The sequence below is a fragment of the Sphaeramia orbicularis genome, chromosome 21 (genome assembly GCF_902148855.1).
Source record: "Sphaeramia orbicularis chromosome 21, fSphaOr1.1, whole genome shotgun sequence".
Lineage (NCBI taxonomy): Eukaryota > Metazoa > Chordata > Actinopteri > Kurtiformes > Apogonidae > Sphaeramia > Sphaeramia orbicularis.
Window position 1 is genome coordinate 50,345,052 of NC_043977.1, and position 26,145 is coordinate 50,371,196.

General features: G+C 38.1%; 1 protein-coding gene across 13 annotated transcripts in view; it reads right to left on the minus strand.

The window, feature by feature from the left end:
• Window positions 1-26,145, minus strand: part of lrrfip1a (leucine rich repeat (in FLII) interacting protein 1a) — a 65,105-nt gene that overhangs the window by 24,123 nt on the left and 14,837 nt on the right. For 5 of the 13 annotated variants that reach the window (XM_030125257.1, XM_030125255.1, XM_030125254.1 and 2 more), the window contains exons 2-7: window positions 11,259-11,345; window positions 1,924-1,941; window positions 1,732-1,803; window positions 826-867; window positions 150-176; window positions 10-60 (exon numbers count right to left, since the gene is read on the minus strand). In XM_030125257.1, the coding sequence (XP_029981117.1) occupies window positions 10-60; window positions 150-176; window positions 826-867; window positions 1,732-1,803; window positions 1,924-1,941; window positions 11,259-11,345 (297 nt within the window). Of the gene's footprint in view, window positions 1-9; window positions 61-149; window positions 177-825; window positions 868-1,731; window positions 1,804-1,923; window positions 1,942-7,314; window positions 7,703-11,258; window positions 11,346-26,145 lie in introns of those variants that run through there. The other 8 variants (XM_030125248.1, XM_030125247.1, XM_030125246.1 and 5 more) reach the window with 8 other exon arrangements.

The window sequence follows — 26,145 nt, forward strand, 5'->3', positions numbered from 1 at the left end:
GATACTGACCCTGACACTGCCACGGCTGCCCACTGACATCCGCTCATCGTCATCTGAGAGCTGTGTAAGAGAGTGAGAGAACAAAATGAATGGTTAGGATTTGGAGAAACATCACAGTGTATGACATTTACATTAACATCGACACTGACCAGTGGTGTATGACACGAGGTATCCTGCTGCAAAGACACATGGGTCAATTAACACAATATTTTTATCTGAGATTTATGGAACATAGGGCTGGGCAATAACGGCAAAAATGCCACAATTTAAAAAAAACCCAACTGATTACTATCACAATAAATGTCAAATTATTATTCCTTTAACGTTTCAAGGCTGATTTCTGTTTTTGAGAGAAAGCTAAAGAAACAAGAGCTAATTAATTTCAGTTTTGAAATATTCTATACAAAATACATTTTATTGACCCCTCAAGGGCGAAATTCAATTGTAACAGCAGCACAAGACAATATGTATCAAATACAATAGAAAAATAAAAAAATATATATCTTTAAAAAAATGTTAAAGTGATATGGTCACAATATGATGAACATTTGCCAATGAGTGGGACATTTCATAATTCTAGAGGTAGACCAAGCTGGTCAGCCACCAACTTGTAAACAACACAACATGCCAGCTTTCTTCTTTTTCTTCTTTGTGGGTTTAACAAACTCAACACAAACTGTTTAAAATAAAGGCTGAACTAATAACCTTTAAGAGCCTTAGTTGCTCCCTGTAGTATATTTGCATTTTGCTGTCATTTAAAGTATTAAACAATACAAACACAGAGGAAAGACATGAAGAGATGAAAACAGAAGGAGGGCTACAAACCATGTGAATCCGTGAAGGGCGTGAGTATCTCTCACTGTCCTCCTGGATGAGGGGACGGAAAGGAGGGGTGAGGATGGGAAGGAGAGGGGATGGAGAGTGTGAGGGAGGAAGGAGGAGAAGGAGAAGGAGGAGGAATGTCAAAGATCAATGAGACAGATGGATGATGAGAGGACTGTCAGGGTCATTAGAGTGATGTTTGGATTCAGGGGTGTTAGTGTAAAAACATAATCCATTTCTTAGTTCAACTGAACACACTCATTGGTCACTACTGATCCACTCCAGATATGAGTTTTCCTCATGATTTATGTGAAGAACAGGTCTGTTCAGAGACTCTGATTCACCATGCGTATATTAAAGCATCACAGTGAACGTGTAATCGAGTCAGCACACCGCTCAGTCACACATCACACATGCACAGTTTTGACCACATGGTCACAACTATGATTTTTACAGCTGCTGATCTCTTGTCGTCTTAAACTTTAGCGTATGTTAGCACTGGTAAACAAACAACCGAGCCACACTGTAGTAAGTCAAGTGACAAGTCTCCCACGCTGAACAATTCTTTTTTCTGTTAAAGAGCCCAGTAAATCACATGCAGTCTCACACCGACAGGGCAGATGGTCATGCTGATACAAAGCCAACCAGGCACCCTGCTCCTTTGAATAAGTGGATTATCATTAATGGCCAAGCTTTGATTCTTTATAATCCCTTGTTTTCTAAAAAGGCTTAACAGGAATTATCTGGAATTCAAATGCATCCAACAGAGCTTCCCACGATGAAAGCCCAAAATATGAATGGAGGTTTGAAACAAAAAAACAAACCCTTTAGAGAAAGCACATGCATACTGGTTAGTGTAAAACGTAACAGGAGTATATTTTTAGTATTATCACTACACTGAAACTGTACCATCCATTGTTCAATATCTCCCCATTTGCTGTCCACTCGGTCATCTAATTTGGGGTCCAAGCCATAATATTTCTAAGTACAGAAAGGAAATGAGGGCAGAAAAACTTCAGCAAACACAACACAGATATTACATTTGCATTAATAAAAGCAAAAACCTAGTATAGAAGTGGAAATGAAGAAGAGGAGGCCTACCTTCTGCACCTGAAAGATCTACACACCAACACCGGTGAGAGGGAAAGGAAAATGAAAAAACAGGAAAAAAAAAAAAATCAGCGTTACAAAAAAGAAGTGTGAAATTAACATCCAACAGAGTGAAAGCAGAGAAACCCTCCTCTGCTAATGAGGCACCGAGGAATGTAAAGAGCTCTGCTGCACTGCAGGACCAACAGTAAATGACCCAAGAGCACACGAGTTCACTGAAGACATGACTGGAGACCTAAGAGACAGGGGGACAAGGTGCTTTCCCATGGATAGGATGAACAGACCGGTGTCAGCTGTACAACACCAGCAGCTCGGACTTTCAGGTCTCTGTTCCCATGATTACATATCTGAGTCCTGTGAAAATCATCTGGTCCTTGTCCAGACACATTTAATGCTATGAAATAGTCAGAGCATTGCACAAAATGCATGTGAACATTCTAGGGTAGATCAATGTGCAATCTTACCATCTATATGATGAAACAGAAATAGTACATCTAATGGTTTTTGACAAGCAGTGATACAGTAGAATGCTACAGTATGTATGCAATATGTAAAAAATGTACAACTTCTTTCAGGTTAACAGATAACACTGTAAAAAGAAATACAGTCTGGTAATAGAAGAAGTCTCCCAGACCACATGTACCGTAAATACAACTTATTACTTCCTCAAACATTAATGTTTCTCCTAAACTGTCCATTTGACAGATGCTTTATGGGGGGTATTGGGAGGGTTATTCTTAACATGTAATATGAAACCTATTATATTTAAGTATTTTAATTACTTCAATGTAATGGTAAGTGGTTCCTTTCCTAATAAATGTTTTAAACTTGACAATAGACCCGAAAAGCCCAGCTTTGCCATGTTATCCAAGAATATCCAAAGGAATGAAAAAATAAAATATTAATCAACAAATTAACATTATATTCAATATCTAATTGTTTTACTGTTAAGTATTAGATTGAGTATTTTCTCAGATTTTACAATAACATTTCCACAGCTGCACAGTGTTGCAGCTGAGGCAAAGGCTGTGCACAGCCACAGTGCACCTGCACAGGTGTTGACACAGGTTCTTGACTAAAGCACCACTCACACTCAGCTTTACCAACACCTCCTCACACTCAACAGACTGTGTTCATCTGTCAGTACAGCTTCATTACTGCTACATGTTATCTGATGTTAAACACACTATTTTTATCCTTTGGGCATTTGACATTTTCAAACCATGTCTTGTTTTAGTTGATCCATTTTAGGTGCTTTATATCTAACAGGAGTTATTTTTAATGTTTTATTATTTTAGTGATTTGCCTTTTATTATTTGTCTCATTGTTAATCTTATTATGATCATGATTAAGTTATTGAGCAGTAAAAGAAGGCTTTCACCTCCACATACATAATGATTCAAAATAAAGATTGAATCCATGAATGACTTTCATGACTTGACATATTTCCTGGCAGACATCGGCAGAAATCTACCCTGAGGTCTAACCAGCTGGACGTCAAATGTCCCATGTCCCATGTATGCATTTGGGTCTTTCTAGATGTATGAATCCATTTCAAACAATGTGCATCAGTGAAAAAGTAAATAGACTTCACCAATACCCCTGCCTGGTCATGCAACACTTTGCCCTTTGCCCCTCCTGCTCAGTGATACCCTGCATACCCAGGGATTATTTTTGGAATTTTGAATTTTTTTTTCAAATTGTGGGGGGGGGGGGGGGCAAAAATTGAGAGAAAGGCACATAATAATAATTGGGTAAATAGTGTCTGAGAAATCGGCTGGACAAATTTTAGGCAAAGTTGAAATTTTCAAATATTTGTAATAAATAAATAAATAAATTTCTACCAAACTATGCACTGAACCTCCCCTAGTGATGAAGACCATGTGTGTCAAATTTGAAAAAAAAAATTGGGTGAATAGAATCAGAGAAATCATTTCGACAAAAATCTCGGACAGACGGAATCATTACTGAATATTATTGGATTATTATTGTTGAATCAGGTGTACACTGCTGTCAACATAGTTCCATACCCTGTCCACACTAATACAGACATTTTATCCCTTAGATTTTTCCTGTTCTGTCTACACAACCTTTGTTTAACAAAATATCTCTGTACAAACAAGAAGGCAAATATGACTAGAAACTCTCAAACCAGCAAGACTTGGATGGACTTTAAACTGAAGACACTGAAGCAGATCATCCTGGATGCAATATAGACTAAGGCTTTAATCTATCATGAGCAGCAATAGCAAGTTATAAAAACTCAAATTACATAGATTCCACGACAACATGGGTACGTGTGTATGACTTGCAGATGTGTCCCTCACACACTATCCTCCAGAAAATCTTAAGTGTCCCCTTGTCATTACAAGAGCTAACCAAATGTTACAAAAGATGCACATTTTATAAACTGTATACACTATTGTTGTGACTGTTTCAGGTATAGACACACACAGCAGCGGTGTAAAGAAATGGAGTATTGCCTACAATTAAGATTCAGCTGGATTCTGTTTCTAAAACAAATCTTTTTCCCATTTTGAGACTAGTTAAGATTAGTTTAAAACTTTGAATTCTGTATTTATTTTAAAATTGTATGAACATTTTTGATGAATTTCTCTGAATAACATCTGCACATGTGTATGTTCATTACACAAAGCAACAATACACATTCATGAATTGGAAACCAATGTTGACTGGACACTTCTTTTTCTGTCCACATTTAAAAACCCTCATTTTGGAAGATAATTTAAAAAAAAAATCTCATTCTAATGACCTAAAATACCATCTACATTTGGATGAGAGGTCCACACATAGAGAAAAAGCATCATACATCTTATGATGTTTTATGTCAACACATAACATGTTAATCCTATGCTGCTGTTCATTGCATTTTCTCTCAAGAATTCTGTTTTACAGAGACAAAGAATCCAAATTATAATTATTACTGGAAAAATCAGGCTCCAGTACATCCAACTTGGCACTAAAATGTATGAATTTGCTTGTTTAACAGTAGGCCACATTTTTTGTCATTCCATTAGAGTTTAGTGATGTCAAAATTGGACTCTTGTCAAAATTTAAAAAACACATTCTACGAACCAGAAAGAGATCTGACAAATAACTGGTGTCAGTGCTGACTGATTGTAAACATGGGAATCTGTCCAGTCCTTCCTCGCCATCTGACATAGTGTGAACATGTCGTTATCGCAGTATGTCAGTGCGAAGGTGTTGCATGTAACTGGTGAGATGCTATCATTTCAGGGCATCTGTATGAAACATTTGTCGAAGTACACAAATTACAGTCAGTAACAGATCTCCAGATTCTCAATAAATCTATCAATCCAATAACCTACTTTCTACTGACTTTCGATCAAATTATTACTTTTTTTTTTTTTACAACATCACAAGTACACATTAATGTCTAAGGAAATTCACATGAACTAAAGGGCATTAAATCTGTTATATCATCCAATCACTTTGTTCCTGACCAGTTTTCATACACACTTCAATGATGGAAAATCCTCCCACAGACAAAAAACAAAAACGCTCCACATTCCATCCAGTCCTTTAATCCAGATTTACAATCAGTGTCTACCCTGTACGCTTGCCCAGTATATGGATTGGCTGCTGTGTAATTCTGGCTTTTCAGCATTGCCTCACCATCTGACCTCTGTGTCCACTGCAGCGCTTCAGTACCAAACAGCACTTTAGGATAATCAGCAGCCTCATGGGAGACTGCTCTTGATTTATACATTTACAAGGCAGAAAGGTCATATCCTACATCAAGAACATTTTACTGCACAGCCCTGGATGAAATGGACAATTTGCTCTGTCATGCAAACAAAGTCATCCTCACTTTTATGAAGGTGACATCTTGACTTATTTGACAGAACATGACACAACTGTGAACCAACTTCATTTAATTTTCAGCATAAATTATCCCCAATCAGTAGATTAAAAAACAAGACACTCTGCAACTTGAATCTGTGGCAGTAAATAATGATCATTTTTTTGGTTGATAGATACTATTCAGGATAAATGTCTAATCAGTAACTTCAGGGACAATTTTTTTTTTCTTAAATTTGAATGAACCAGGAAGTTGTTGGTGAATTTCCACTATTCTTTATCATCACAAACACTTTCTAAGCAGCCAAGTATTTCAAACTTTGCTGCTTCAGTTCTTATTATTTATTATTTTTCCACACGTTTCTGAGATAGACTGAATAACAATAAGATTCAAAGGCTTTTTCTGGCAAATAAGTGACATGTATACATAGAGTTAATTTGTGTCACTGCCAAAACTTTAGGCCACAACTGTAGAACATTAAAAATTATTATAATCTTTTCAACATGAAAATACAGAAACATGAAAAACAACAAAATCATTGTGTTTTACCTGACAATATTCACAAACAAACAAACAAACAAAAAAATATATAAATATTGCAGTAATAATATTTATCACAATATATAATGAAGTTGCTAGAGTTATTGTTACTGTTTTAGCACTCAACCTCAGATAAATAAATTCACACACAAGAAAAATCCGTGCCAACTATAATTTAGTACCTAGTAAAGTCAGCCTGCATTATTGGCAAGTCATTTGATTATTACCTCAGCTAACTGATGATTTGTTTGGTCTGTAAAATGACAGAAAATGAAGAAAAGTGTGTTTTCAAATTTCTTGTTTGGCCACAGCCTAAACATTTTGAATTTATTGTCACAGAGGTGGAAAGAAACCACAAACGTATTCACATTTAAAAGGCTGGAATTAGGAAAGTTTTCCATTTAAACAATATAGTTGTCAATTAAAAGGTGTTAGCCTATCTGTTGTAGATCTAGAAATTGCCACCAAACAGGCACCACCATAACTAAGGGTCAATGAAATGCATCTCTTAACTTCAAAAATCTCAAATGGAATGGCCATTAATGTTGTTTAAATGGTTAAGTTCAGTAATTTTTTCTTGTTTTCCTGTGTTTAAATAACTGTGCCTATCTGTCATCACAGATAATATAAAAATGATAATATTCTAAAGTTTCACCAGTTATCAACAAGATGCTCTTTAAACTGGCATCAAATTACAAGTTGTGATGAATATCGATACTAACACAATGAATTAAAATGCTTTTGTGTTTTTCCACTTAAAATTATAAGAAAGGCGTTAGGATCTGTCCATAGAGCTTAACATCTCAAAAACAATATAAGAACAACAATATAATAGGTAACAGACTGAAAACTGACCACAGGGATCTTGTCTGCTCACTCATCTCTCATTACATGTCTCGACAGCCACTTAGTAAGTGAGCCAGGCTCCGTCATAAGCCCATTCATCGACTGCGTTACACAATCTGCTTATGTGTTTGCAGTCTTTTTGTTCCACTCACCAAGGTCCCCTTTTTGATTGGAGGGGTTAACGGGCGCCCAGTGAGGGCTGCCCTCAGCCCCCTCCCCGCAAGCCGCCGCCCAGCCGTCCTGCTGTCTTCAGCGGGCCAGGTGCATCCTCCGACAGTCAACAGGTAAGACCCAAACTGGTCATGGAGGCAGGACCGAGTGCCCAGACACAAGTTCAGGACGAAACTGAACAATTTTTGGTGCTATACAGCCAGTTGGATGTTAATTCCACTCTTTAGTGTGAGAGACAAAATCCACAAGTCGATGACATGGAGGTGGCTGTGTGCGCAGAGACCCATCGCTCATGTCAACAACGCCAAGACAACATCTACTGTCTCACTGCAGGCGTGACCAAGGAGCGCAACCTGCTAAGCTACTTTAGAACTCGGCTAAAGGGTTTAAAAGGGACACACACACACACACACACACACACACACACACACACACACACACACACACACACACACACACACACACAAACCCTGACCAGACGTAGCTTAATCCAGTGCATACAATGGGAGTCTATGTGTATGCAGAGTACATGTAGTTGTTGTTTGGGCTCTCTACCTGTATTTTGTCTGCTGCTGGAATAATAATTATCCTTGTGCAATGCAAAGGTAAAACTGTGCCACAACAGGGACCAATTCTCCTTCATGGGGATATAATTAAGTGGGTCTTAAGATCATGTCACACACTCTTTTGTGGAATGACAATTAATTTGAAAAAAGCTAGAAGAAACTCGAGACAAATCTGCTCATTACAGTAGGGTCAATTTCTAGTTTTGCCAGTCTCTGGATGCAATTGGACAGACCTTTTGTCAATCAGATCATGGATGGTCATGGACAAACGCCAATGCCAGGACTGGCCACAGTCACAGATTGCAGCCTGTCATTGCATCAAACCACATCTGAAATACTCCATGTCAGGTAAATGGTTGTGATTGGCTCCACTCAACACAGACACCATGTGAGATATAAAAGTTTATAAAAGTGTCAGTCTTTGACATTATAACCGCTTGTTCAAAGAAGAGGTGATGGAGCATGAAATACGCTATGAATTTATCTTAAAAAACTGTTCAAATAATAAATCCATGATAGATAAGTAGTAAAGTAACCTTTAATTCTCCATTCTCTACACCCTTCTGCTTTTTAAAATCCCCCCACTACCACTGTGTTATCCAATGTATAAAGCATAAAAGAAAACATAATAAAATTGTGTAAATGAGCCACATTTCTCTATTTAACTATACAGTTCCCCGTTCTGATAATATAAGTTATCGCTCTATCACATAAAACATATCATACACTAACTAGCATGAAAATATCTTTTTCTAAGGATCATGTTTTCACTTTGTAACATGGCACTGCTTTTATTTTATTTTCCAGGCTTGACAATAATGCACTCCAGAGAAGAGACATTCACACCTTTAACAATAAAGTTACTGCAGCTCCAGTGGAGTTCAAACAACTATAATGACTTTCTTATTAGTAAATGTCTCCAGTGGCAGTAAGGGTACAGTAGTGTGTCATTTTCCCACCATGATGTGGATTCCAGTGGCCTATGTGAAGAATTTTTGTGGCCACTTTAAGATAAATGGAGGTACGTTGTATGGGAGACTTGACCTTTTGACATAACCAGTAAAATCTGGCAATGAAATATTGTATGACACTTATTTTCCTTTGAGGGAAAGCGCATAAATACTTCCACTTTTCCCCTTTTATATACTGTGAGAGAAAATACAAGAAGATCACATCAACTTGAAGTTTGCACCAGTTTATATCATATAACAGGTGATCAGTATTCATTTCAGAGCATCAACACGCACACAGCACTATCCATCTTCTGTGTGGATGTTTGTTATAGTTACAGTTATTGTTCTAGGTGTGGATAACACTGTAGGTGGCAAAGTCTGGCCTGACCACATTTGGAGAAGGCTTAGTTTCCAGGTACAACATAATTTTCCAACCATCTCTGCACCTGGACATTAGATAGTCTTTATGAGTGTAGTATCAACAGGTGAGAGGTACAAGTCTGTTTGTGTATAAATGGGATTACTGTGAGCTAAGAATAGTGGGCTTGGAAAATCATGACTCCCCACTGTTCAGATCAAAGGTACTGAATCAGAGACTGAAAAACCCCAACAACACACTCCTGACCTGCAGTCCAAACACACAAACAAACGCATTCTTCTGACTGTGATCACCTCTACTTACAGACCTAGAAATATCAAAGCTACTGTATATTCAGAATGAAGCTGCTTCAACAGACCTTATATTTTGGTTGCACAGATTTTATTTGAAATTTTTGCCAATAATTAATAAAATAAGCATGAGAGAATATAGTACCCAAGTCTTCACTACCTCAGCCCTTACAAGAAGGCTTCAAGTCACACATTCTGACCTTGACCTGTTTCCATCTAAATGTTGGAAGAATTTCCCAATTCAGCATGAGATTAAGTGGACATCATTAAAGCCTTCTTCCAAGAGTCATTAGTGAGCCTCTTTGAGCTCGGTGCTGTGCCAGACTGTGCTAAACCAAACAGTGGGAGGCCGGGCTGTAAAAGTAGCCACGTTAGTGGTCACTTAGGTATGTCTCCACTGATCAGGAAGTGCCTACAACAAAACACTAGGGGTGTAACGGTGCACTTGTTCGTACTGAACCGTTCCGTTTTGGGGCCTTTGATACAATATGGAGGTGTACCGAATGAATACATGTAGCCTATGTGAAGAACGCAAGCACTCGAGAAGCAGGGTGGCCGCAAGCAGAACCCATGTGCAGGGTTTCCCCTGTATACATACTGCAGTGACGCCGCTGCTAAATTCTCAGTGCTGCTGCAAAAAAACACTTTATTCTGAGGCTGGGGCACCAATAAGGGGGGTTAAACATGACAACAGAGAGTATAATAGAGGCACAGAATCCGGGTCGGACGTTCGAAGTTAAGTTACACTTTTGGTTTTCAGCAGTTACGGAGTACATCCCCCAATACCTACCCCCCTTCACTGTACCTAAAACATATCAAACCAAAGACCCCTGTACTGAAAACGTACTGAACCGAAATTTTTCTGTACCATTACACCCCTACAAAACACCATTTCAGGAAAACCAAATTAACATTATTAAGAAATGTCCAGATGTTTTCCAAGTGCAGTTTACTGTTGATGGAAATTGTTAACCTCACTGCATAATTGCCTAAATTATATTTTTGGTCAAATTGTGATATCTACATAACGTTACTCTCCTAACACTGCTGCTTCATTTTGCGTCATTGTTTATAACCTAAAAAAAAATCACTTAGGCAATTATGCAAACGAAATGGTATTTCTCTATACAAGTGTGGCTATCACTAATTTGTTTTTCTGCTGTTGATTAATCTGTCAGTTATTTTCTTGATTAAACTGATTAATGATGTGGTCTATTGTTAGAAAATGTGGAAAAACGTCAGTTGGTGTTTGACTTTGAATATCTTGCCTGGTCCACAACACACAATTCAGATTACTGTCATTAAGGAAGAAAGAAACCAAGTAATCACACTTAAAAAGCTGGAATCATGATTTTTTTTTTCTTTTAAAATCCTGAATGAGTCTTCATGCATTCATTTTTACTTATGTAGTCTTCTGTAAACAGGGAAATCTCCAGCAGTGCACTCTGTTTATACCTATGACCTTTGACCCACAGGATCAAAGCCTTGGTCATAATGCCGTGTTGGCAGGAAATGCCTGGGGTCCAAACACAGAATCCACCAGACTGCTGAAATTCTCTGTTATTTAGGGTAATGCATTATTAATTCTGATTTCCTACAGTGGCAAAGCTGATTGTGTCATCCACCAGCGCCTACTGAGATTTAGATCTGTTTACATATACTAAGGTACTCCACAGGCCTGGTCCGTGCCCTGAGGTGCCTCCTGTATCATGGGTAAACCTAAATGCGGACTTGTACCTCTTTCTGTTGTCTCTCCAGCTCCTTCATGCGGATCTCTCTGGCCTCTGCCCTGGCCGCCCTCTTTGCTGCCAGCCTGGCTTCAGCCTGAGAAGGAAGAAACAGAAAATAAACTGAAAAAATAGAAACGGTGAGAGAAAATAGCAAAAGGGAAGTGAAGCAGTGACAAACTTAGCTGAGAAAAAGCAGTACACATCCACACCTCTATAAACGCTGAATTTGCATGTGAACAAAAGTCTAGTTCCTTGACAGTTTTTTTTTTTTTTTTTGGGACAGGAAGTTTTGACATGTAGTGGGACATAAATGCAGACAAACGTTGGGTTTCTATCCAAATGAACCATAATTTTATTTTTAGAAAAGAAAATATTGCAACATTTCTATGCACTTCCAATAGGTAAATATCATCACAGTGTGACAGTCAGATGTAGTGTTTCATAAAATACACATAAATCTATCAACTCCTGCGTCAACAGCACAGGTAGAAAAAGGCATTTGGTCTAAATGATCTAACATTTCAAAATCTTCTACTTACTTCTCAGAATTCACATTTTGACAAAGCCTTTGAATGACTTGTATCTGCAGTTCTTCATGGTGGCTTGTTGTTGTCAGTGCCAACTATAATTGAATTTATGTTTGTTTCCTATATTAACACACGCACAAATGTAATTATTCACTTAATCTATTTCCATTGCACTTAACTGCATTTACCTTTTAATCAATATAATCAAGTTTTCCACTTCTCCCAAGTAGTTAGAACATGCCTTTCTCATTTTTGGTGTTTCAACTTTGCATTTTTGCAATTGAGCTGGAAGGAAAAATACCAACTTAGAGGTTACGGTTCTGAATAATAAAATAAACAGACGCATACTCAGCGACATAGACAAAAAGATAAGTCTTTCCAAAGCAGGATGTCCGAGTAGTCTGGGTTACCACAGCTGCAGCAGTGTATAAACATAATATTAGTATTAAGTAGCCTATGGTTTAAACTCTGAACACACTGAGCAGACTATTTGAGTTTGCAGTCTTGTGAGTGTTTCAAGCCCAATGTTAGCAAGCAGTCACAACAGTAGTGTAGAAATGTGTGCATGCGCTTATATTTCTGTATTTGAGGGCACTGCCTTTGCTCCACTTAGTGCTTGGGCAACAGCAGGGCCTTTTCCTTAAAAGGACCTCTCTCAGAGTGTGTACTGTTCTGTGTGTGCGTTACAGTGTGTGTGTAAGCATTTCCTTCCCCTAACTTTGTGGTAGTCACTGTTGCGGTTGCAGCTGGTTTGCCTCTAGGCGGGGTCACAGCTCTCCCTCCTACCGTTGCACTAATGCATTTCCCCAGTGTCAGTCACCATGACCGAGCAACAGGAAAACACACCAAGACAAGAGGCTGTTACTCTAACTCAAGCCTGCAGTCATGTATACACACTTAGGACTTTTAGTCATGACTTGCCTAACACTGCATGGCAGAACATGTACAAGAAAAAATCTATTTTAAAAGGTGAATGAGTTTTATTACAGCAACAAACAAATATGTGATATATACAGGATAGTTGTCCTGTATATCTAAGCATAAAAATAAAAATGCACTTCACTGTTGGATTATTTAGTTGCAGCTCCCCAAAAAACAAGAGACAATTCTTGTTAAATCAAAAGACTTTAAACTTACAAATGTCAAATTAAAGTTCTTTCCAACTGGAAGCTTTAAGGTTCAATATGAGAATGCCCATAGTTTTAATACACTACACAGTCCTTCTGTCCAAATGACTTGCCCCTCCATCTGGGTGTCATCAGGTCACAATGTGCAAGATACTGTTGTTCAACTGATGTCGACCAATCTCTAGCTGGTAAACACATTTCTGTCACTTCACAGTGTACTCCACCATACCACCCCAAACCTATCTCTTACCAACCAAATATATAGCATTTGAGTTTGGTAATCCCACAGATTTATCTACCATTTACCAAATAATCAATAAAAAAAGAAAGTTGATCCTTATGGACATGAATGTCAGTCGAGTACACACTAGACTTAGTATCTGCTTAGTTCAAGGGCCAGTGCAAAACTGTTGCCACCATTGTTTCAGAATGTTAAAATACTGTATCTTGAGAACACCAAAAATGCTTTTCATTTGAAATGACAGATACAGCATCATCTGATGATCAGGAGAAGAATGAACATCATTACTGCACATTACCGTTGTCTTCTTAACCCTTTTCTTCTCATAGAAGACAAATTTTAGTATTATAAATTTACATTACATTACATAAAATTAAGACATTATGCTACACATAAAAAGTCATTAACTTTAACTAATATGCTCATTATTACTAGTTGCTTAACACTATTCTTTCCCACAAAATTGGAGGAACCAGTGGGATCTACATGGGGTCATTTCTAATCACTCGGGCAAATATCTCAATACCTGTTGAATTAGCTGCTTTTGTTTTATCTGTTTCTTCTCCCTCCTTTTCCTCCTCAACTCTACAGTTACTTTCTGACAGTTAGTATGGTAAGACATTAAGGAAATCATCCTTAATGTCTTGGCTGATAAAATGAACATTAAAATGAATAAAAAAACAAATTACAGCACTTCAAACTGTTATAGCTCCATGATTCTTCTGGTTTACTAAGTTAATTTATATAGATATTTTATTTGGGTGCAAGATACTACTTAAATTTAAGCAATAACCATGTGTTTTAATCTGCATCAAGATGCTTCTGAAATTGAGAAACGGGTGATGGCAAACTCAGATTTTAGAACAGAAGGCTTATTCCTGCATCAGTTCGTCAGAGTGGCTTTTTACCCTGCAGTATAAATTTTACCTTTGAATATGTGAAAGTGCATTCAAGGACACTGGTATAATTGGGAACCCAGTAAAACTAAATCAAAGGTAGGTTGAAAAAAAAAAAAAAAAAAAAAACAGAAAAGAGAGTGTCCAATGATTGCAGACTGTATCAACTCCATTTCCACAGAGTCAATATCTGCTCATCATCTTCTGAATTCTTAATTGGGCATCTAAAGAATAAAAAACAGATTTAAAATCAAGTGTCTGTGCTGGTGCATCTTCACTGAAGCATAGAGGAGCAGGGATGGCGTTTTGTGCCACCTTCCAAGTCAGGGGGAGACAAAGTTGCAGTGTCAGGATTGTAACATGACGTCAGTATTCTGGCCTCCAGCAGCATGAGTCCAGCTCTTGAAAACCTCCATTAACCAGACCACTTTGCTGTGAGGAGGAGACAGCACTAGTACTCACTTACTTCATCCAACAACGGGCTCAGAGGTCAAGAGCTTTTAGTCAAATAGCTGACATTAGTCACTAAGGCTGCACATATACAACATCAGCTCCTCACAAGTGTTCATGATTCAGGTGTCAGATGGGTGGAGTTCCCAACGCCATATTCCAGTACGCCAAAGTGTCACAAGTGTCAAGACATGAAGACAGTCATAACAGGACAACTCAGTGATACTTTCTAGATTACTGGGTGGAAATATCCAGAGACCCTTGTTTAGTGCTACAAATTCAGCGCACTACACTTGACACATATCATTTTAATTCAACCAAAACTGTCAAAAAATACAGCCGAGATTCAAATGCCAAATTAACACACTAACAAGACATCACTTGTCAGTCCTTTTTCAGCCTGACTGGTCAACATTATGAGCAGAAATGGGTTCTACTTTTACTCACTAATCAAGAGGACATCCCCCAGTCTGTTTTTTTTAAAAAAATATTTATTCATCATAGCTTTAACCTTCTCATTCTGAAAATGTTCGACCACATTCTGGTGTCATTTATGGTTGTACTAAGAATATTAGTATAAGTAGTTTTAATCAATATTAATATTAAGTTACTCACCTTGTAGATTTGGTTCCAGTAACATACTATGTCTATACAGTAACTTTTTTGTCACACATTTTAATGCTCTACAAACATTTTTTTGTTATATTTAAAACACACATTCCATTTGAATTAGTATTTAATAGACACAAAGTGTAATCACTCAAACAAGTTCAAGGATAACAAGACATTGCATGTAATTCATCTGTGAGCCTATTTTCACTTTTCCTTGCATGTAATGTGAAAACATACATAATGCTGTGTATTTTTTAAATATTAGAGGGGTTATAGTAAAATCATGTTTGCTCTGCAGATCTACTTCACACAACTTGATATTTCCTCTTCTGGTGGAAAAAAAAAGAACAATGTGCAATATGAAAACAGAAAGCATGTTTAAAGAAAAACACATCAAAATGAACTGAATAAGCATTAGATCAACAAATTGCCCCAAAAGAATCTCTTGATAAAGGTTAAATTGCCACATAAAAATGTAATTAGTTTGTAGCTGGGATAAACTCCCAATATTAAGATCCTAACAACACCTCTGGTGAGACCCTGTGCGACCCCACAGATCTGAGTTAATCATTAAGAGGACAAAGTGTGTCGAAACCCAAAGAGCATGATTTCAAAACCACTGTGTGGACAAATTATGTAACTTTTTTTGTTGAGTATATGCAGCAGGAAACAGTCCTGAATACTGGTCATGACTACAATTAACACCTTCAATTAATGTAGAGCAACATGTTAAAGCTCCAGGAGTCATTATCAGGTCTGACACCAAAATACACCCCTTCCTTTTGCAGCTCTCTTCTAGGGCTGGGTATCATGGCCAATTTCCTTAATCCATTTGATTTCAATTCATAAGGTTACTCACGATTTGATTCGATTCAATTCAATCCAATCCAATATTGATTCAATTCAGTATTGATTGATTCAGATTAATTTATTGATACCAAAGTGCAATTTTGAGCTGTACTTGACTACTGCAGCCATGCAACACATCAATACTGGTATCAATATTGACATTAGAAGGGAAATAAATATGACATTTCAGCAGTAAATAGCTGAACCTGCTCTTAAATAATGAACAGGACAGAAACATTGCCATGTTTCTACAGTGGCTCAGAACGAACTTCTTCTTCATCTTTACACTGTTTTATGGCTGGTGGTTTCTAGCATTATGATGCATTACTATCACCCTGGGGCGCCGCTACCAATTTTGGCCCCCCTGAAACAAAACCATGTTGGGCCCTTGCTACAAGAAAGTCATTGGAAACGCTCTGTTGGAGCTGGGGGGGGGGGCAGGCCGTGATTGTCGCTTTACTGTTCCTCGAACTTCACACTCAGGGTGATAGTATCACCTATGACTGAGTGTGGATCCAAGTTAATATTCCTAGAACGACCAGCTTCCACAACCTGCCTTGGAGAGCCTCTGCCGGCCAGTTCCTCCGCACTGCAGGTCTGAGTGAAAAATCAGTCTCATTGACTATTAATTGATTATGCAAAATTTAAATAAAATCAATCTAAAATCAATCAAATCAATTTTTACACCTAGCCCTACTCTCCTCTACTGGCCCAAACAAAAAGACTACATGTGAAAACTGATGTCCTGACACAGTTTCATGTTGTTATGGAAAAGTAAAGCCAATTTTTCCAGGCTAAAACAGTAGAGAGCCGTTCCAGTTATGTCTAATGATCTATTCATCCATCAATAATCACAGCCATCAGTCACACCTGTAATTAGCCAAACTCGTTATGGGAGATCTTGATGGTAGATGGTCTGGAAACACAAGTAAAGAGCAAATGTTTCACATTCTATCAGACCACATGAATTACAATATTCTGAAGGTAATTATGGAATTTTTGTCCGGTGATGCTAAAAACTACCAAGCACTGCAGCTTTGAGTGAGGAAAGTGTGAAAGGTAAGCATTCGTAAATAGCCAATTTACATTTCTGTTTCTTATACACTATTAACAGTGCAGCATCCCTTCAATGTCCTCTTAAAACACAGAGGACTGAATGCTTTGATCATTTACATAAGCTTGTCTGTTTTACTGGGTGAATGTCATGTGTACCCTTACAAATCACAGAACACCCAGGATTTATCTATCCTAGCTAAATAAGTCAAAAAAAAGTTTTTTTTCCACAACGCAATGAGACACTGTTTTTACTAAAAGGCATAAGAATAATGAAAGACAGGTACTGTGGTAACAAGGCACATTTTTATCCTGCAAATGTTGTTGGGTTTTGTTGCATCTTAGTAACATGCATTATGAAACATAATTCTGGATTCTGACTGGATTAAAGGTGTGAATTAACATTTTGTAACCTGCCAGTTTAACCCAACACCTGCAATCAAACTGACTGGATAAAGTACTTGTAATCATAAACAATACACTCATAAAATGAGAAAAAAGAAACCCATACAAATCAGGCCAAAAGCTTCAGCCTCCAGTGTTTGAACAAAAAGATCTTAATCATTAACAAACCTGTAGCTAACTTAATAAAAATAAAAACAACTATGTTGATCACACAAATATATGGTGAAGTTTCAGTCATTCACTTTTATTCCTCATTTCCATACTTCCTCTATTTCCTTTTCCATACATCCTGTATTTCTGTAGTATGCTGAGTTGAGTCAGAAAGATGCAGCTAACTAGGCCAAAAGACAAAATCACCCATCTTTTTCCTCCTCCTTTACAGCTATTTATAATGCCCTACATGGATGCAGGTTCTAATTCAGCACTATTTCAGCGGGGTGACTGTCCTCCTGAGAGCAAATGAGCTAGTTCATTGCAAAAACGGAAGATTCATTACTAAGACACAACCTCTAAAATGGTTTAAATGCCCACAAAAGTAAAAAAAAAAAAGAAAAAAAGAAAAAAATGTTAATGGACAGGACTTCAGTTAATGGAGACTGCATTTATTTTGCATAATTTCCTTCCTCTTAACTTGTAGTTTTGCACATCCTTTGTTACACTGTAGTTTCATAGTGCACCTCTGAACCTGACATGCATTAGGGTTTAGTTACTGCTGGCAATCTATATAATTCAGATTCTCACTGTCCCAAACTGCTTTGATTTCATAACAACTTCAATGTGATATCAATGTGCTTAGGGGGTACTTCACAGATGACAGAAATTTAGTTTGGATATAAAAGAGATTCACTGAGAAATGATGCTGTAAAATATGAGAGACCCTCTTTCCTGGTACATTAAGAACTGATCAGCTAGTTGTAACATTCTGTCAACTGTAAAACTGATTAATTGTTTGGGGCCTTTTACATTAAAAAACAATGCTATAATAAAGTAGTCAGATTTTTTTCTTTTTTTTTTATAAAATAAATCTGTTCCCGTAGAAAAGAATGGGATATTGTTAACAGCTAATCATTAGAAATTCTGTTCTGGAAAAACCACCCAAGGAATAACAGATGCAGGCCTACACACACACACACACACACACACACAGACAGCAGGGGAAAGAAGCATGTTTCCATAACTACTTTGGACAAGACATTTACTGAATAATCTTAATTGAGTGGCTGGTAGGTGTAACCAACTACTTTAGTAAGTAATGATTTGGTTGTAGTGTGTATTTGTTATCTAACATGACCAATAAGTGCTTTATGTATCAATGGGAAAAAGCACACATACATCTTGTTAATCGATGTCAGATCGTTCATAACTAAGCTCTATCTAAATCAGAAAATCTATGTTTCAACCAAGTCCTGTAGCACATGTGTAAATGTAGGTAGTGGCCTGGATCCTGTCAACCTGACAATCTCTATGGCCATGATCCTTCAAGTGCCACTGGAGGTGAGGTGCATTCCCACACCCTGAACACCAGTGTGCAGGAACCAAAATGACTGGGTATTTTAATGGTTATAAGTGCCGACATGTGAGCTAGAGCACATACAGCAAGAACTGTTTTCTGACTAACACTTACAATGAGGTGCAACTACTGAGTACATTCACACTCTTTGTTTATTGTCCACTTTTGGGTGGTGAGGACTAAATGGAAAAAAAGATTTCCCTTTGCCAAACGTCATAGAGCTCCCAGTTGTTGTCTACTAGGGAGTGGCTGTTAAAACACTCAGCTCTTTTTATTGCCACAGACATGAGTCAACTAAATGGGTGACTTTTTCACACAAAGAGCTGAGTTCTGTTTATAGACAGGCATGGCATCTAATACTCCCATCATGAAAAATAACTTTATAAAGCTTATTGTACATTAGTGTTTTTCAACCTTGGGATCTGGACCCCATGTGGGGTCACCTGGAATTCAAATGGGGTCACCTGGAATTTCTAGTAATTGATAAAAATAAAAAACGACTTACTAATAAAAAAAATATATATGGTGAGTTGAGAGAGACAATCACAATACATAAAAGACATGACAAACTCTGAAGCTGAAACTGAAGCACTGTGGTACTGTTTATCTTTCAAATGTTCATTGTGGTCGGTTTCAGATGCTGCAGCTCTTTCATAATTCATAGTTTGAGTTATTGTTTGTTCAGTATTAACTGTCAGCCGTGTAAATCCAAGCTGGACTGACTGTACATATCCTGACCAAGGAAAATAAAACTCTCACTTCGTGCAGTAATCTCAACCTGGTTTTTCTGCCTCCGTCCATAATAGTATACATTATATAGACTAAATGTCATCTAAAAGTAATGTTTATGTGCAACATAGAACAGTAAACTATTACATGATCAAAAACAAATTAATTTTAGCAAAAAAAAAAGTCTCTGTTTTAAATGTCTGGGGGTCACCAGAAATTTGGGTCACAAACCAAAAAAGGGTGGGAACCACTGTAGTAGGTTTTGCATACAGCAGCTTATTACATCAGTTGTATTGATCACACTATACTATATACATGGGTTTATAATGTTATATTTGTCCTGTCAGTGTATGACCGTGTACACTGCAGCAACAAAAATGCAAACAGGTGTTATGAACAAACAACTTGCACTGTCACAATGACAATCACATAAATGACTTGCCTAGGGCTGTGCAATTAATCGAAATTCAATTACGATTTCGATTATTACACGCAACGATTACAAAAATTATGTAATCGAGAAAAAACGATTATTAGTTTTGAGTTGTTTAATTCACGCGCACGCAAGCTCCAATGAGCTGCTCTGCCCCGCCCCCCTCTAAGCTACTGCTGCCAGCTAGCCGGCAGGTCCACCCCAAGAGGAAAGTTGTACCTGGCGGTCTGGAAAAATGGCAGGAGAATCACAACAGAAGTGCTTGGTAAACAAAAAAGGCAAGTCGAATTCAATTATATGGAATCACTTTGGGTTTGACGAAGAAGACGAAGAGCAATTACACATCACGTGCAAAAAGTGTTTCGTAGTTGTGTCCGCACCGACCGCTAACACAACAAACCTTTTTAACCATCTAAAGTTTAACCACCACCACCTTTATCATAATCTTATGAAAAACTAAAACGCATAAAAACAACTTCGTCCGCAATGCAATCTTCAGTCTCCGAATCTCTTTATGCTGCAACTCCCGTATTAACCTAACCCTAACCCGTATAACCCAAACGTACGTATTCTAGATGGCTGATGTATACAGAAGGCCTTAACTGAAACCTCACGGCACGCCACTGAATTTACTGTTTCATACTACATTGAACATACTCGAATTTATAATTTGCACTTTACGTGAGATTTTTTTTTTATTGCTACAGTTCTATGGCAAGTCTATAGCAGTTTAATTCCAGTGCACTATTTTTTTACAAAAGGAAACACTTGAATTTACAGTATACTTATTTGCATTCAAAGATTTTTTTGTTTCATACAAAAGTGAACATACTTTGTTTTAGTGGTTAAAAGCTTTATCTATGTTTAAAGAGTATATTTTACATTGCTTTGCAAGAAAAAAATAAACAACTTTAAGGTTAACAAATAATCGTTTTTAATTATCGGGATTTCAATTATTGCTAAAATAATCGTGATTATTTTTTTTTCTATAATCGAGCAGCCCTAGACTTGCCCCAATTACCTGAACTCACTCCAGTTCTTTCACAGAAAACTGAATAAAATTCGCTAACAGAGATGTCATGTTTCAGCTCTATTTCCACCATTCATGGTTTGACTGGTCCATTGTCCCTGCCATTAGCAGTCATTTCTGTATATATTTAAGCTATTTATGTTATATCTCAGCTGTGCAAAAGCCTAAAAGCCAAATAGAAATGTAATGTTTTTATGTATTCCAGTGCTCAATGCCAATGGATTTTCTTAGTTGCTTAAATGTACTCTATGGGATGAAGCACACAAATGAAAAAGAAAAATCTTTAAATCATAGTTAATTTGACGAGAATGAATCACTCTGACAGCTCTAAACATAGCAGGTGATTATAAACTAGTATTTCAAAGTTAACACTCTATGATATTCTAAGGTTTTCCCCTCAGTTTATGGAGGTCTAAGGTGCTTCAGGTTCTTTTATTATTTTGACTAATATTGGATCGATCACATTATCACAGTCTTCAAACTACCTCAACAAAACGCAAAACAATCTGCTGCTAGGTACTGTCAAAAACTAATAACTAATAAAAGCTTCCAAAGATTAGCAAAACACTTTTGCTTCAGCTTAAGTTCTGTGCAAAAACTGTAAGATAGGTACTTAAATTGTAAAATGGTGGAAAAACCCTGCACTCTACTGATGAGTTCAACCAAAATCATTTTTAAGGACAGGCAATACTCATTTTCCATCAAGGAGACCGACAGGAAATGTGTAGATCCTATACATTTGCAGCAAACATTATAAAATCTCTGCTGTAAACCCATGTTTAACCTAATTTATTTAAAAGGGAGCTTCCCGACATTATCTTGCAACAAAAAGTGTCCTCAAGTGTTATAAAATTAAATAAACATTTTCACAAATAAACAGAACAATTCCTCAACAATAAAGTATATTAACGGAAAAAACAAAATTTACATTTGTACTGAGATTTGAGCTCATTTAGTGGTAGCGAGTGGAGACAGGGAGAGACACCTGCATTAGAGCCAGAGTAGAACATTATAAAATGTATTTGTTCTACCGGAATAAAAATACAATAATCTTTGTAATTATAAACATAACATGCCCGCACTTGAAAACTCTCAGCCTTCAGTCCACGCCAAAGTTTTTGCACATACGGATGGACGGACAGACGACAAACTGATGACAACACCCTGTGGCGGGTTAGAATCAGATATGGTAAACACTTATTCTTCCTGTTCCATGTGGTTGGACAGTACATTACACCAGAGCCTTGTTATTCTATTCTCTGGCAACATACTGTTTAGAAGTTTGTTTTTTTTTTAAAGGTCCCGTATTATGCTATTTTTCAGTCACGTCATATAGGTCTCAGAAGCCCAAAAACATAGTATTTAAGTTTGTTCGCCCCAAAATCATCCTTTTTCCGGAGTTTCAGCGGTCGAAAAAGTCTCTCTCACCGGCCCTCCTAAGAACAGGCTGTTTCTGGGCCTGCTTCCGGGTACGCAAATGAACGCATCTGTTCACGCCCACTCCCCCTCCCCTCTCTGGGAGAGGACGCGGCTTCCGCTAGCGGTACTACGCGCTAATGTTGACTGTGAAGCCATGGCTCTCTCGTCTACAATACACGTCTCAGACAGAACGTCTTTCCACTGGCTTTCTTTGCCTTGAGGCGTGATTGAGCCCCGACGGAAAACGGCGGTGTTGTGTTGGGTTCATGGACCTGACACGGAAAGACGCCTGCCACCACTAATGCAGGCAGCTGCTAACAAGCTTGATGCTAACTATACTGATGCCAACCACAAAAGGCCCGTGTTCACAGTAGTTCTGTTGAATGTCTCTTGATATTATCAGCTCTTGCATGTTAACGGGGACGCAAACGTTAGCAGCAGTAACCGAGCTATGTTAGCTGCCATGCTAACGTTAGACGTACACATCAACACCCACCAGCTTATCCGTAATGTAGGGTTATGCAGTAAAGATAGAAAAAAATGATAAGAACTTACATCTCCCACACTTGTACTTGGGTCACGAAGCGTTGGTACTGCGTCCTTCTGGATTCGGAGTCTTTGTGCTAAGCCGGAGCTGTATGGGCCCATGTTAAAAAACACTCGTCCGTGAAATGCCGGGGACACACATACAAGCGTTTGGGAATGTTGTTTGGTCCATGACCATCACAGATAGAATCCAGACATTTTTTACGGAGAGGCTCGGAAGTGGGGAGCAAAAATAAACTATCGTGTTGGTGTGTGCAGCCAACAACACCACAACTTGCGTGTCTCGCCTTCGCCATGTTTGTTGTCCAAGAGGTACTTTGCCAGGGCGGGGCTCGCTTTGCGAGGGTGGGGGCACAGTCAGGGGGAGGAGTTAAATCCGCTTATGTCGTCATAAACGGAGCCAACTCAAACTCGGCCGTTTGAGCAGGCATTTTCACAAACTGTGGTGTAGCAAGGCAGGGAGGAAACAGACAGTTTTCAAATTCTAACCTCATAATGTGGCTACTGCAACACACACTACTATAAGAAAACTGTCACAAAGTCAGATTTGCATAATACGGGACCTTTAAATAAAGATTTGTTTTTATTAACAGAAGCTCTTACAGGATGTTTATGGTGTTTAGCAAACATCTACAGTTCGTTACAGTGAGATAAGGCGCATTTTACAGAAGGAACATATATAAATGTATCAACGTACACCCTCCTCCCTCATATGGCTCTCGATTTCCTTTCATTTATATACCTACACAGTCTAGATACATAGTTTATACTTACACCCATCTGTACACATTCATATGTATATAAATTAACACATTACTCACAGCAAATACATCAATGAAGAAGTTTTACAAGAAGAACCTACAAAGGGCTAGTTTGAAGCTGGTCCAAGAAGGCTCACACCACCATGGTCAACCAAGTCCAGAGAGGGCAGAATGTTTGTTTAGAACTTTTGAGGGGTTTTTACGATACACTTACCTTACAGAGTAATATTTCTACAGGTCTCACTACCCTGGTCTGAAGTGACAGTTGTATATGAAAAAACAGGACCAATGTCCCTGTAGCTCACTGGCATGTTCTAACAAGAATCAACAACAAGTTGAATTTGTGAAGTTGTCAGGTTCTACTACTATGATAGAGTCCTGTGGTCTTGATGCAGGAGATCAATCTCCCAATAGAAGTGGGTGGTACTTTCACTAGAGGATAGCTCAACTAATTAAAATGAAAGTCTAAATACGACTTCCTATCAGTGCTCACTAGTCACTTTAGTGATATCGTTAACCATTTCTATGTTATAAGCCATCAAAACACATTACTATAAGTGTATAAGTGTACCTTAAGTGGGGCTGGGTAAAAAAATAAAATTGATTTAATCAATCTTAGATCGATTTTGTTTTAATTTTGCGTAATCGATTAATAGTAGGTGAGATCGATTTTTCAGAGCAGGACCTGGAGTACGCAGAAGCGCGGCCGGCTCCATCTTGCAAACCCCTGGGGAAGACTTGGTCTCGGTTGTGACGGGTCTGGCACAGAAAAGACATGGAGGAAGGGTGGGGAAAACCCCTCTGCTGGAGGTCCTCCCGGCCTCAAACTTGAACCCGCAGTGTGAAGGAACTGGCCGCCCGGAGGTTCTCCGAGGCGAGTCGCGGAAGCCGGTCATTCTTGGAATACTAACTTGGATCCATACTATAACCTATGGCTGAGCATAGAGTTAGAGGAATAGTAAAGCGACAATGTCTGACCGCTACGCCCCCCCTGCTCCAACCAACAATCACAGAATGCACCCCCCCACACCCCCCCAGTAAGTAGAAGCCACCAGTCATAAAACAGAATAAAGATGACGAAGAAGTCTGTTCTGAGCCACTGTAGAAACATGGGAATGTTTCTGTCCCGTTCATTATTTAAGAGCAGATTCAGCTATTTACTGTTGAAATGTCATATTTATTTCCTTTCTAATGTCAATACTGACACCAGTATTGATGTGTTGCATGACTGTGGTAGTCAAATAATCAGATTATAACTCAAAATTGTACTTTGATATCACTAAATTAATCTGAATCAATCAGTTAACACTGAATCAAATTGATATTGGATCGAATCGAATCGTGATTAATCGATGCAGAACCTTATGAATCAAAACTGAATCGATTATAGAAATTGGCTACGATACCCAGCCCTAACCATAAGTAAAGGCAAATTTGTAATATTTGAAAAATTCATAAAAAATTCAAAAAAATCAAAATTTCTGAAAATTGTGAACAAACTTCGCAAACATTGTCCCAAGGAAGCTACATATAAAATTTGAAATGAATCCGACCAGTGGTTTCGTTGGAGAAGAGGTTTGGAGAAATAGCTTTACAAAGACAAAGATGAAGATAACAATGACAACGCCGGACACAGTGCCTTCACAATAGCTCATGGTCCATCAGCCGTTGAGCTAAAATCTTAGGTTGGCCTCCTGATTTCAGTTTAACGCTAAGGTGGTTGTTTGTACTCAGTGGATGGATTGTATTGTAAACACTGGATATGACTGGATGCTTTTTCTGTGTATTAGGCTAATACACTGTCTGGGGCTTTAAATTATAGGATGTATTGTAAAACTGTAGGAGTTTTACGGGTTTCTGGCCCATGCAAGATGCTTTTCCAAAGATAATCATTACTATAACATTAGACAGTTAATTATGTGACTGCACTTGAGACAATATGTGGCTTTTTCCTATAATGATAAATATATTCATGGATTCAGTCAAGAATAAATTCTGTGCTGCTGCATTGCATCTTTGATTCAGCACACACAGCCATGCCAGTGGACCTCAGGCTGTACCATAAACACATGGAACAGCTGTAGAGCTCTCAGCAGTGCAAACATACTGGTTAGCAACTGTGCAGGCTACTTGGCTGGAAATAAAATAAATAGTATGCCTTGGACATTTCTAAAAATACGCAGAAGGCAGCTGGTTTTGAACAGTGAAGAAATGCAATGCAATTCAACAGGGGAACAACGTTGCTGTGAGAAGGTTTTCCAATACTTTAGAAGCCTCTTGAGATCTCTTGAGTGTTGTTAGATTTT